General features: G+C 37.9%; 1 protein-coding gene across 1 annotated transcript; it reads right to left on the reverse strand.

Annotated features, from left to right (window-relative positions):
* Positions 1-313: 313 nt before the first annotated feature.
* Positions 314-12,938, reverse strand: LOC114400076 (endoribonuclease Dicer homolog 1-like). The gene is made up of 21 exons (XM_028362343.1): positions 12,628-12,938; positions 11,464-12,537; positions 11,165-11,278; positions 9,050-9,260; positions 8,259-8,653; positions 7,952-8,183; positions 7,461-7,633; positions 7,247-7,369; positions 6,994-7,154; positions 5,554-5,787; positions 5,311-5,461; positions 5,053-5,235; positions 4,492-4,653; positions 4,311-4,406; positions 3,576-4,207; positions 3,108-3,208; positions 2,821-3,020; positions 1,832-2,746; positions 1,537-1,701; positions 1,064-1,431; positions 314-963 (listed from the first exon to the last, which is right to left on the reverse strand). Exons 2-21 carry the CDS (start codon positions 12,505-12,507, stop codon positions 786-788), a joined length of 5,838 nt encoding a protein of 1,945 aa, XP_028218144.1. The 5' UTR covers positions 12,508-12,537; positions 12,628-12,938; the 3' UTR covers positions 314-785.
* Positions 12,939-13,582: the final 644 nt, after the last annotated feature.

A 13,582-nucleotide genomic window follows, 5' to 3' on the forward strand; every position in this document is an offset into this window, starting at 1 on the left:
CACAAGTAACACGTACAGATAAAGCTATCTCTCTTTAAAAATACTACTGCCCTTAAAAAAAAAAACATTTTGGAGCATTGGTGTTCTTCCTTCACTGCACACAATCACGCTACTCTAAACTCATCTTCTGAATTTAATTTTACTTTTTGTTTGGTTGATTGTTTGTTATTCACTGTCCTTTTTTTTTCCTTCAAAATTATTGTTGCCTGTTGCTGTAGCGCCCTTGCTGTCACATATCTTACGTGATCTGTCCTGCATTTTTTTTGTTTCTATCATTTTATTTTTTTCTAACAAAGTATGTTGGCAACACGGATGATTCTGAAAAGGTTATAACGAAGATTGTAGTGTGATTCAATAATTTGCATGAGCTGTTTCTAGAATACATACAAACTACAAAATAGAATACTCTAACCTCCAATAGCAGCGTCAACAAGACACCTTATGCTGGCCTCTGAAATTCTGGTCCGCGACTTTTATGTACCACTATCCCCCGTCACAAATACTGGCCATGGTGAGTGTTCGTAAACATTAAATTAAGGTCTCAGGTTCCTATGCCAGTAGGTAAAAAGTGAAGTTATATCTCTTATGATTTTCTCAGCGGAATCACATAATTGGATCCATATTTAATATTTTTGTAAATTGTAACATCTCTTGTTTCTTGTTTATTCAACCATTGACTGAGACATGGTTTGAACGAGTTGATAATGCTGGGTTCATTACCTGATGCACAGGAATGGTTTAAATACTTTGGCAATATAGAATGTGCATGACAATCACTCCATCTTTCACGAGTATAATTTGTTCAGTAGTTCTAAGAGAAGAACAGCAGCTGAGTCTTTGGCCTTCTTGACACTTGGCATTGGCTCTCCAACACATTCATCTGTCCATCCTTTATCAGTAGTATTGACACGCACTGCAAATGTAAACCTCTTTGCATGTGCTGGACCACCCTCATTCACACACCTACAAGTTTCAGTATAAAAATAAATAACAAGTAGTAAAGTTTAGCTCAAGTGACCATCCATTTGCAATACTATATAGGTGTAACTTCATAATTTCATACCTGTAAAATGGCATAGGCCAATTTCTTCGTAAACAGATATCATTTAATGTTTGCCTAGTAAATGTTTGGTTTCCATTCTTCTTCCCATTGTCATCATTCTTTTCCTGAGTTTTTCCCACCTCCTTCTCTTTCAAAGCAGCAAGGGCATTTCTTGCAGCTAATTTCTGCGCCATTTTTTTCTGTGGATTTTGAGCAGCCCCTACTTGCACCCCATCAATGAATACTTCAACAGTGGCCAAATTGCCAATACGACTTGCTTTATACTCTAAGCCTTCAGCTTGCTGCTGGCACCGCTCTTGCAGCTCACGCACAGGATGCATTGGCAGAGTCTCAGGGGTAACCATAGGATGCAAAAGAGGCTGAAAAACCTGGCAAAATTGAGACCGAGAATATTCTCCATCAGTTTCTCTTTTTTCCCTCCATTTTGTAAAAGAATATAGGAAATGGTCTATGCTTAAAAGCTAGACACTAACCTTCCAAACAACAGTAGTATCCCTCCCACTGTCAAGAAAAATGGCACCTGCAATAGATTCAAGAATGTCACCAAGGACCTTGGGGGCTTTGCAGTCTCCCAGACCAAAGGAATTAAAACCTGGCTTTGACAATTCATCTTGAACTTCCTTAACAAATTCTTTAATCTACAGACAACCAAAAGCACAATATCAGGATGACCCCAAAAAATCAAATTGGTTAAAAATTAGGATATTAGGATAGTTCCTATGATTCATCTCCAAGTAATAGTAAAAAGTTATCAGAAAGAAACAAGACCTGTTTTTCTAGGGCACTGGATCCATGCCGGAGATGCACATGAAGGTTGTGTTTAACTGCAACACGCGCAAAATTTTCATTGTTTACAGCAGCAGCCCGAAGGTCAGTCAGACGTCCCGGTGGCAGATTTGTGTAAGTGAAAAACAAGTGCCTGGTAATAAGATGATCCAAGACAGCATCACCAACAAACTCCAACCGCTGATAACAGGATACTCCTGAAGATGGCCTGGAGGCATGAGTTATGGATTCTACCAGCAGTCCCCTGTCTTTAAACTTCATATTTAAAGCACCTTCTAAAGCATCAAAATCAACACTCCTAAGTATGCTATCTGGAACATTAAATGGCTTTCTTGTACAATCCATTGTATCAGGATCAAACTCTATTTGAATGCCCATCCATTTCATAAGGTGGTTGGCAGCATTCTTACCACCTTCTACATAATATACCCCAATTAGTGCTTCCACAACATCTGCAAGTGTCTTACTGGATAGAACTCTGTAAGAACTTGAATCACTCTCAAGCTCACCATCTTCCATCTCATCCTCATATCCATCCGTGTGACAATCCATCCTCTCGATCTTGGAAATGGATCGCTCCTGGTCAAACAAAGATGACTCCCCATCCTTGGTATCCTCATCAAAGACAGGCAGCACCCCAGGAGCTGCCCATCTGGATGGAGCAAAACGATCTGCTTGAATATATGATTGAAGCCCTTTACTTAATGCATACTGATATAATACCATGTTACTGACCATTTGTTGTCTCATCCTAGTAAGTTGACCTTCATGTTTCTGTGGATATTTTAGGAAAAGAAATCGACTAACAACCCATTTCAGGTAAGCATCTCCAAGAAGCTCTGCCCTTTCATAGCAGAATGTCTCCTGGCAAGAGGCGGCAGTCAAGGCTTCCAAGATCTGTTCACATAGAAGGCATGGGTTAACTGCAGAAACTATATCTAAAAGCTAAATACCTGGAGCAGAGAAGATACCTTTGAAGCCTGGACAGGATAATTTATCATATTCTTAAGTTGAACTGCAAGTAGCATACTTTCAACCCTCCTCATTATTGAAGGCAACCTCTGGGCACCACGGACAAGTGATCCAGGCAATGGGTGTACAAGGCATAGCTCAGGAGGAAGAAAAACATAATAAGTTTTGTCATGTGTCTCTTCGGATTCACCTTCATGAGCTACAATGACATGACATTTCCCATTAAACAAGAATCTACAAATTTGCAAAGCACAATTATTGCAGGATAGGAATCATGACAACAAACCTTCACTGTGCTCAAATCGAGGGGACAGAAGATTCTTGCAGTATGATACACCACGCCCTCTTATAAGAGGTTGCTGCCTGTAAATCAAATCAACCCCATACCTACACCAAAGCAATAAAAAAGAACCAGTAGCCATGTGCACCGGCAGTTGTGCAAGAAGAGACAAAAAGCTTCTCTAATCTGGAAGGAACAAGAAGTTATTGTCACTTTCAACAAAGTCCTTGCTATTTAGAGGTGACAACAGAAGATTCCTTCACAGATTAAGATTAGCCCCCTGTTCTTCCTGCACAACATTAGTGGTGCAACGTGGCTAACAAGTTATTGGTAAGAATTTCAAGACACATGGAAACAAAAGAGTACAGAAAAGTGGATACGGAAGGCTTGGCTGGATGGGGAAAGAAATCCTTCAAAACAAATGGGAAAAAACTAGGAGGCTATACTAATCTTAAAAGAGAATGTGCATCATACTTTTGCTTGTAGTAATCAGCATATGAACTGTACTCCAGAGGACCAAGATAACCTTCTTTCCTAGGGAAAGAGTTCTCTGCTGACATGTCATAGCGTATTGAATCAACATAAAACCTCTTCCCTGAATGAGCAGCAGTTACAATTTTCCCAATCAGATCCTCTGCATTAGTACAGGTATCCGCCATCATTAATTTTCCATTGGTAGTCATATTGATGTGCTTTTGTGTTTGCATGGCATCTCTGTTAGGAACCAATCCTGAAGCTTTCACCACATCAAATTGGGCCACAGCTCCTCTGATTCCATAGGTAGGATGTGATTTTTGCCCAAAAGCCATGCCATGACGCAATTTCCCAAATCCATATTCCCTTCTGTCTCCACCTAATGTTCTCTCATTAGTACCAAGGTAAACATCTGGTCGAGCTTTCTGGAGGGGATTCTTCCATGCATCAGCTCCAATTATTGTCTCAACCAGATGCCAGTCAATTTGGTTCGTAGGATCTACAGACTTATCGCCAACCATTGGGACAAACAAATATGCCTTTGCAGGATCCCAAGGAGTGGTAGATGGTTCAACATCCACATCCAAGACAATGCTCATTAATCTTACATGAAAGCTTTTCAGGGATGCCAGCTGCATGTCATAAAAAATTAGGCTTTACCTAGGTACCAGAAACTATATTTTTTAAAATATATGAACATTTAAAACAAGTATAGACAATGATTAATCTGTCAACCTGACTCTCAGTGATACTTATCAACCCCCTAAAGACAAGAGATGACTTTGTAGTCACAGTTCGAGCGATAAATAGATCCATTGACATCGATAACACCTATAAAATGAATACAATCAGAGGGAGCAAATGAGATTATAACACTAAATGAACTAGAAGCAGTAGCACAAATAGGTATTACTACCTCTGCATCCAGCTCATTGCCAAAAAGTACTGCAAAATTTGAAACTTGAGTCAAGAACGGATCCTTTGAATGGCCTAGATTTTCACACTTCACAGCATACATATAAAGATGAAGCAATTTGGAGTTGTTGCAAGCATCTTTTCCAGATAAGATCCATTCTCCCTGAAAGTCCAGATATATTAAGCAATGATGAGGACAAGTCAGCAAACTCAAATTCGCATGGCAAAAAAGAAAGGTAAGAACAAAACCATTCCTGTCACTGAAGACTAAAAAAGCATGTTTTTGTAGCACAGATACAGATTCGGTGAATTTTCATTTCTATAGAAATACCCCTGTTCTTTTCCTAAATCAGAAGTATTTAGATTGCACTTGTTCATCATTTATCTTCTTTGTTTCATTAATAAACATCTTCAAAGCCTACAAGATCATTGCATTTGATTAAAGGTATTATACACAAGCTTTCTTTACAAATGAATAATGATAATGGTGTACTGGTCAACTATATAACAAAACCCTCACAAAAAGATGGCTTAGATCACATAACTTGCAGAAAGAACCAACCTTCAGTATGTCAGCCACACCTTCAGGGTAGAACTCCCTATGTCTAGCAGTCCCTGGAAGTGGATCTCCTTCATCAGTTTGTTCATCCTTTTCTTTTTCTCCCCCACTTCCTTTATCAGGCAATAGCATGTCAGTGAATGCACCCATCTCATGCAGTTTCTTGCAAGCAGCCAGACAAACAGCCTGCAAAAACAAAATTAAACAACTGTTCTTGATAAAGACAAGCAGAAATCAAATTCATAATAAATGATGGCGTGCCTGTTGTGCCAGACGCATAGAACTGCATATTGGACCCTCAAGATTTTCAAAGGGTGCATTACATGGTAGTTGAAGCTTGCAAGAATATTCTGTGGGACCTCCAGGTTTTTCGTGCCTCTCCATAATAAATTCAGGGCGAAGAATTGAATATCTGGACAAAGGATAGAAAACATCCAAGTCATAATTTGAAGCTTAAAAGAAGGCTGGCAAAGCAACCACCAATCTCAAGCCAAAATGCATCACCTGTCACTAGGTAGCTGAGAGCAGTAGAAGTGGATAAGACCTACAGCAGAATTTAGGCTCACAACTGCCCCAGTTGACTTCACCTGGTAAACTGTTCCAGGCCGGGTGTCAACAGAGATCAACCTTGAAGTGTCCTTCAGATGACTAAGGTCTGTTCTCTCTATTGCTTCTTTGCGCAAAGTTTCCTCACTGTTCCTGGCATTCCTTAGGAATGCTTCATGTGATAAATTGTCCCTATATACAAGACCAATCACAAGGAGGGGAGAGGGTGGAAAGAGTTCAGTTTTTCAGCATCCACTAAAATATAAAACACCATGTATGTTAGGTAAAATTAGGAACATAATGCTGATTAATGCCAGATCCAACAAAAATTCACAACATCAGTTTTTCAGTAAGCTTATCAGAGAAGGAAAAGCAGAAAGTTCCACAGCTTAATTCATTATTGATTGAAAAATATAAAACAAATTTTGCAATTAATCACACTGACACTAAATAAAAAATAAGTATGTTGTATAGTAAATCCAATAGCCCAAGAGCCTTAGCTCAAGTGGCAACAAGTTTCTTAGGAGACTACTTGATATCATGTTCAAATCCTACTGAGGTCACTTTGCCTCAACCTTAGCCTACCTTCCCCTTCCCCACACCACATTATGGACCTCCCACGTCAAACGTAAAAAAAATGACAATAAGAGTATCAATGATAATAATTAATTATGAAAGAAGAATTATTTGAGACAGAGAACGAATCACAAAGAGAAAGGAAGAATCCACATAAACCAACGAACAAAAATAAAAATCAACCAAAAAAAGGAAGAAAATCAATGAGTAAACCCTCATTCTAATCCCTGCAATAGTAAGTATCTGTGACTTTAGTCCCTAACTAAATAGAATCTTCACTTATTCCTTGACTTTGCAAAAAGTCATTAATTTTAGTCCATTATCTACTTCATTATTGTTGTTTTGCAAAATAAATAAATAAATGACCAAAGTAAATGACATTCTGCAAAGTTGATGATTAAAGTGAGCGTTTTGTGAAGTCAGGGACTTACGGCACTGACACTTAACAATTTCAAGGACTAAAATGAAGATTTGTTTAAGTTCAATTGTTGGAGGATGAACAATAATAATAATAATTTTAAAAAGCACCCAAGAAAGAATAAAAATATTTTCTTATTTGCAGTGTTGAAGGGGGAAATGTGAACCTTTCATCACTCAATTAATAATGACAGAGCTAATGTCATTAAAGCAGGCCATGACTTAAGTATACGAAAACCAGAAGTAAGATAACAACAGGTCATGAAAGGAAGGAGAAACCCAGAGGACAAACATAATAAATTCACTGCCAAAGAGATTCCATTTCTTAGGCTTACTAAATCTCTAGAAAAATAAACTTGAATAACAACAGAAAAGAAACTGACAACAGTTAACACAGTCATATACCTCTCAACCATCAGGATGTAATCAGATCCAGGCTTTCTAGCACGTCCCCTGGATTGTATGTATGCCAGAACAGTCTTTGCAAGGTCAAAGCGAATAACGACATTGCATTGACGGATATCAAGTCCTTCTTCAGCAACACTAGTGGCAACCAACAATGTGACCTACAAATGTGTACATCAGTGAGATTGAGAGAATATATTTCTACCCCTCTGAAACTGATAGCTGAGCCACGCCAGCAAGGTATAAATCTTACCCGCCCATCACGGAATTTGGCAATTGTATCCTGCATTTGGTAGGTCCGCATTTCCTGACTGTTATTGTGACCAATCAAACTTGCACACTTCACAAAACTAAGTGATGGAAGCTCTGCAAAGACCTGCCATTATTGACACACAATGAGCCATAGGATCTTGATTATGCAACTGAATCAACCAAAACGAACTATAAAAGTAATGTGTCAATATAACCTTGGGCAGAACTAATGCAGACACAACACGTTCAACAAAGATGATTGCACGGAAATCTTCTGTATGCTGATACTTGAGAAGTATTTTGATTAGTGCCTGCACCTTGGGGGTCACCTTGCCATCAGCCACAGCAGCTCCTATAATAACATCCACATGCTCCCCGCCAGAGACAACTAAACAAAAATGTGTCAGCTTAAATAAAAGATCAAACTACATTCCATCTCAATCATTGGTAATTTAATATTTAAATTTAAATATCTTTACAAAGCAATGCATAAATTAGATATATGGTGAATTATGAATGCTCTTTCACAAGTAAAATATTTTGTTAAAATTCTTAGTAGTCTAATTTCTTATATACTCTTAAGAAGTTACCAAATTAAAGAATAACAAATACAGGTTATTAGGATAATTTACAAATTTAAACTATGAACTACTCAACACGTGAAATTCAAGCCATTACAAAGTTTCAATTCTACAACCAGGCTCACCATGACTGTCTGGAAGCTCTCCTTCTTCCATCTCTTCATGTTCAGAGCCACTTTGAACTGCACCATTCTCTGAGTCATCAATACCAGCATTTTTGTCAGAAACTGCACCCTCCGACAGTTGGCATTTCAGAAGTGAAACAACTTTACTCAGATAAGTTTCCTGAAACTTGACATCAAGCTGGTAGTTGGCCCTTTCATCATTTTGCAAAGCTGCTAAAAAGGATTGTGCAACCTGTCAAAAGAAGGAGAATTTATAAAGATGGCTAAGAAACTCAAGATTTCTCATTCTCCAAGAAATAGTATGTACCTTATATGCACACCATTGTCCCAGTTCACCAAGTGCATAATTAACAGCTCTCAACTTCTGAATTAGGTTTGCAGCTCCATCGCTTTCTGTTCTTTCAGAAACACCATATACTTGGCGCAGCTCTTCCTTAGCTCCAGCATCTCTAGCTCCCATAAACTGCCATTTGCTTCTTCTTGAACTACATTTTGCAGCTTCTTCAACTTCAACCTCCATCTGCTTTATCTGCTCGTGTAGATAACATAAACTGGCAGCTTTATCATACTCCACCACAACTTCAGAGGGCATCGGTACATGTTTCTCCAGCTCCTTACGATCTTTAATGGTGCAAACTATAGAATCTAGCTTACTTTCAAGATTACGAATTTTTATTGCACAATCTACTTGGCTGGAGACACCTGAATATCCCATAAGCATAAGCAACTTTGACTTGAAAAGAATACAATGAAAATATCGCATGTAATAAAAAAAATGTTGAACAAGTGTTTCAAACTCCAAGCAATTTGTTAGAATATAGGCAATTATCTTGTTATATCTTTAGATTGTTCTTAGTTTCCCTATTTCCTCCTCATCTCTTAGAATTAGTTACCAAATTTCCTTACCATTTCCTGATTTGTTTCGTTAATTAGTAAGGATTATGATTTATATAAAGGGTTAGTAATGTAGGCTATATGAACACATCGAACACATGAATTCATTGCAATACCTCTTTAAAATCCCGTAATTTCAACACAAATCATAGCTTGAAAAAATTAGTAAGAAAGCACAGGATCCCAAGTTCAGTTAATAACTACCCTTCAAGTTAACAGGAGAAGCAGTCATTCCAAATACAGATGGCCTGTTCTCTTTGGGTGTTGTATGGTAGAACTCAGACATCACCAGTGAATATGGGTGTTTTTTCACAGCATGGTGGCACTCATCCAGAATCAAGAGATTGATTGCTTCCATTTTTATTATGCTATGCCTCAAAATGTTCAAAAGAATTTGAGCAGTCATGACTAAAACCTACAGCAAGAAAAATCAATTGAGTAATTGGAAATGACCAAGGAAGAACAGTAGCAATATGAATAGGGCAAGAGGGGGAACTTATGAATTTGTGGAAAAACAAATAATGAGAATAAAAATTGCAGAAACAAATACCAATACAACTTTAAATTCACAATCACATACAAAAGAAAAGTACAAGAGCTTCAAAAAAATAGCCAATAATTACAAATTTCTAGGTTTTAGAATAAGTTGTATCATGGAGACAGTGAAGGTGCCAAACCCAAGTGGCATCAGAGTATTCACATAGATCATAGATAATACAATACAATTGATAAAAATAAGAGAAGACTGATCTTGAGTGAATATTTTTGAGTGCTGAATACATACTCAATTAAATTATATATAAACAGAGATAGTTAATACAGAGCAAAGTTTATAAAAAGGGTGATTAAACTATCTCAATTTCCCAAGATACACTGAACCAAATCTAATTGGGAAGTGAGATTAGTAATTTAAGTTACTTATAATTCCAACACCTCCTTGAACTGGAGTGTAGATATCAAAAGCATTCTACTGGCTACAGATATAAGATACTTTTGGTCTCCAAAGAGCTTTGGTAACAAATCAACTAATAGATCATTTGAGTTGACAAAGGATGTGCTAATTTTCTCAAAAAAACAATCTTCACACAGATTAAGTGGCAGTCAATTTCTATACTTTTGGTTCATTCATGGAAGATTGGGTTAGATGCAACGTGAAGAGCTGCCTGATTTTCACAAATTAACTTCATAGTTTCAAACTTTCAATATCACAAAATTAACTCTTCTATAAGTTGTTTCAATAATATGAGTTCACATGTAACGAGTCATAGTTCAGTATTCAGCTTTAGTACTTCCTCCTGCATATTTTGTTCCTTGCTTTTCCATGAAATGAGGTTCCCCCCAGAGAGAACACAATATGCTGAGGTGTACCTCCTGTCACAAGGAGATCTAGTCCAGTCTGCATCAAAATAAGAAACAATATCTTTATGTCCCCGGTTCTCATACAGTAATCTTCCCAAGGCGATCCTTTGATAAACCTCAAAATTCTAACAACTGCATTCCAATGGTCAATATGAGGTGAATTAAGGAACTGGTTCACCACACCAACAGAAAAAGAGATATCTGATCTTGTTGCAATAAAAAAGTTCAGCTTTCCCACCAATCTCTGATATTTGCTTGCGATATGGCAATTCAAGACTTTGACTAACCAAACTTAATTCCTAGAAAGTATTTCAATTGAAGTAAGTCTTTTGTTTCAAAGTGGCCAAATATATGCTCCTTCAAATGTTGAATCCCAGTATGATCATTCCCTATGATGATGATGATGATATCATCAAAAAGTATACTCACCATCCCCCCACATTTTGAAATCTGAATTATTATATCCAAGGAAACTAAAAAAGCATTTCATTTCCATGATCCATCTTAGATGAGTCCATGCAACTCCAATTAAGACCATAGGTTCTAACTTCTATTTTCTAAACCTGAACAAATGTGTACAATTTTTCCCATACATGCGCTATTGCAGGCTACCAAAAATCTACACAATTAGCTATGACCCAATTACTACAAAAAAGTCTGCAAGTGCTATTTTGATATCCAAGCAAGACTTTCCTTTAATATGAAGAACACATGTGCATTGGCCATAAATGAACAACTTATTTCAATAATAATAGAAACAAAAGTTACACTTAACCAGTAGCCAACTCTATACGTGAGGAAAATATGGACAAACATGAAGAAGAAAAGAGAATCTGAATTCAGAAAATGCTATACTGTACAGAATAACCATATATAAAAGCATACCACATCAATAGACTAAAACACAAAGTGACAGCAGGCACAGGCCAGCATATCTTCAATAGAAATTTCAAAACATACATGTTTGGTGTCAAATTCACGCTGCCACCTTCGAGCATCCCAAAAATCCTGCCCCATTTCTCCACAATAGTGGCCTACTTGATAACCAGTCCGCTCACGAATTACTTCGGCTTGCTGTAATTAGACAAAGAACTAGAATTACTACAGCTTACTGTAATTATACAAGGAATTAGAACTGCAAGAACTTCCACAACAGTGAATGGACAGTGCACCAATTGCGTTGCATTACTTAAATCTCATATCGTCTCCAAGCAAAAGCATTTAAAAATAAATAAATAAATTGTAAAAAACTGTATTACCTGGTAAACAAGTGGAACTTTTGGAACTAAAAATACTGCAAGCATTTTCTTATTTTGCTTATGCAAACTCTCCTGTATACTTTTAATGAGAAGAACAGCAATTAAGGTTTTCCCTGCTCCAGTTTCAAGAAAAGCTATAGTATTTTTCCTCTTTGCCTGCTCAAGAACATCCAACTGATACTGTCTAGCTTTTTCCTCAGGAACCCTCTCCTTAGCCTCCTCGGACTTCTTATCAAGGTTTCCATTTTTCTCCAGTTTCATGTCAATCGCCATTTTGTCTTCTCGATTACAATCAGGTTCCCAAGCACCCGTGCGAAAGACCATATCAGTGGAACCAGACTTATCCCTCTCCCAGTAACCCCTAGTTTCTCTATCCCTCCAATCCCTATCTCTAACATCCCTCCTGCCAACAGCACCACAATGTTCTCTTTTCCTTCCACCACCATCCTTATCCCTCCTATCAATTTCATCCCTACCCCCCCGCGGCCTCTTCCTGTTATTACTAAAACACCTCTCCCTCTCCTTGCCTTGATAATTCCCTCTACCATGATAAGGCCGATCATTATTGTAGCCACCAAGCCGAGCCCTTTTGCTGCACCTTTCTTCACCATCAAAATCAAGGCCTCCATTCAGAGTGGGTGTCCCCCTTTCCTGAGAATAATCAACCAAAACTCCCGTTTCGTTCCCATTAGACTGCTTACTGGAGCCGTTACTCAGAGCAGCGCCACCAGAATGGTCAAAAGAATCCTCCGGAGTGGCATTGGAAGGCAAGCACACTTCTGCTCCTCCTGATGCTGCTGCAGTGACATTACTGGGTGGTTCAGCAGCAGCATGATTGAGAGGGAGACCAGCACCGTTCTTGATGCTGTCCAAAATCTTATCAATGCCACCGAAGAAGTCCTGATTGGAAGGGTTGTCAGGCTGGTCAGAGACGACGATGGAAGAGACATCAAAATCAATGAAATCATCACACGATATGTCCTCACACGCATCCAGCCAGTAAGACGGGTCATCCCCCGCCGGAACCCTACTCCCGTCCTCCATAATAATAATAATAATTTATTCGATGCTATGCTAGAAACAAAAACTCTTTATTAGTAGTAGAAGCAATCAATCTAGAAGGAAAAAGAGACAGTGGAAGAAAAGAGAGAGAGGTGTGTGCACCTACAACCACAAACCCTGTAGATAGTGTGATGCTGTGAGATTCCGCGGTGTATCAACGCTTATTCTCTTCCTTTCTTTTTTTTTTCGATTCGAGCGAGCTAAGTAAACTAACCTTAACCTAACCCCCAAATGGATAGTGAATAGGCGATTCTGAATTTTGCTTCTTGTTCTTCTTCCGCTGCTGCTGTTGCTTCTGCTTCTGTTTTTTATTTATGCAGAAAAAGAAGAAAAAAAAGGCAAAGCTAAGCACACACAGCCACAGAGACAGAAGAAACAGAGCAAAATCCCAGAAACGAAGCACACACCCAGACATACGGCGAGACCAATTTAAGTCAATTAATTATATTAAATACTAAACACGTTAATCATTTATTTATTAATTAATTAAGAAAATTCTTTTAAGATACTTTCTTTGACCCCATTACCAGGTACAGGTACACTCATGGGTCGGGTATTCTCCACCCGATCAGGTCCCACTGAAAATACTTATTATTTGAAATAAATTACACAAATTTTCTTGAGGTTTCTCCTTATTATATCTAATATTCTTCTGTTTTTTAATCTTACATAAAATCTCCTTCTTCTTCTTCTTCTTTTTTTTTTTTTTTACTTTTGTTACACTGATTTTCCTTTTAGGTGTAAATCATTACATTGACTTTTATTACTCTTTCTATATATAAGTATAATTCTAAAGGAATATTATGTCATGTAAAAGAAAGAATGATCAAGTTGAATAATTGACTAATGTCTTCCTTTGGATCAACAAATAGGAATAACAATTGAAGAATGGAATGGGCACTAATTAGAATCGTTGTCGCAACAATTTCACGGTGGCATATTTCGTTGGCAAGTGGGTGATTGCCTTTGTTCTTAGGGTCAGCGCTGAGCAAATAGGAGGATGGATGTTGATTGTTGGCATGAGCATCACCCATTGGTCATGGTCATGGTCTTTGTG

The sequence above is a fragment of the Glycine soja genome, chromosome 19, assembly GCF_004193775.1.
Source record: "Glycine soja cultivar W05 chromosome 19, ASM419377v2, whole genome shotgun sequence".
In the NCBI taxonomy this organism is placed as follows: Eukaryota; Viridiplantae; Streptophyta; class Magnoliopsida; order Fabales; family Fabaceae; genus Glycine; species Glycine soja.

Excerpts from the sequence above, each read along its gene's own strand:
- LOC114400076 (XM_028362343.1), bottom strand. The coding sequence starts at position 12,507 with ATGGAGGACGGGAGTAGGGTTCCGGCGGGGGATGACCCGTCTTACTGG. Across the intron at positions 7,370-7,460 it reads CTGCATTAGTTCTGCCCAAG|GTCTTTGCAGAGCTTCCATC; the intron begins GTTATATTGACA and ends CAATAATGGCAG. Across the intron at positions 3,209-3,575 it reads GCTGATTACTACAAGCAAAA|GTATGGGGTTGATTTGATTT; the intron begins GTATGATGCACA and ends GCTTTGGTGTAG.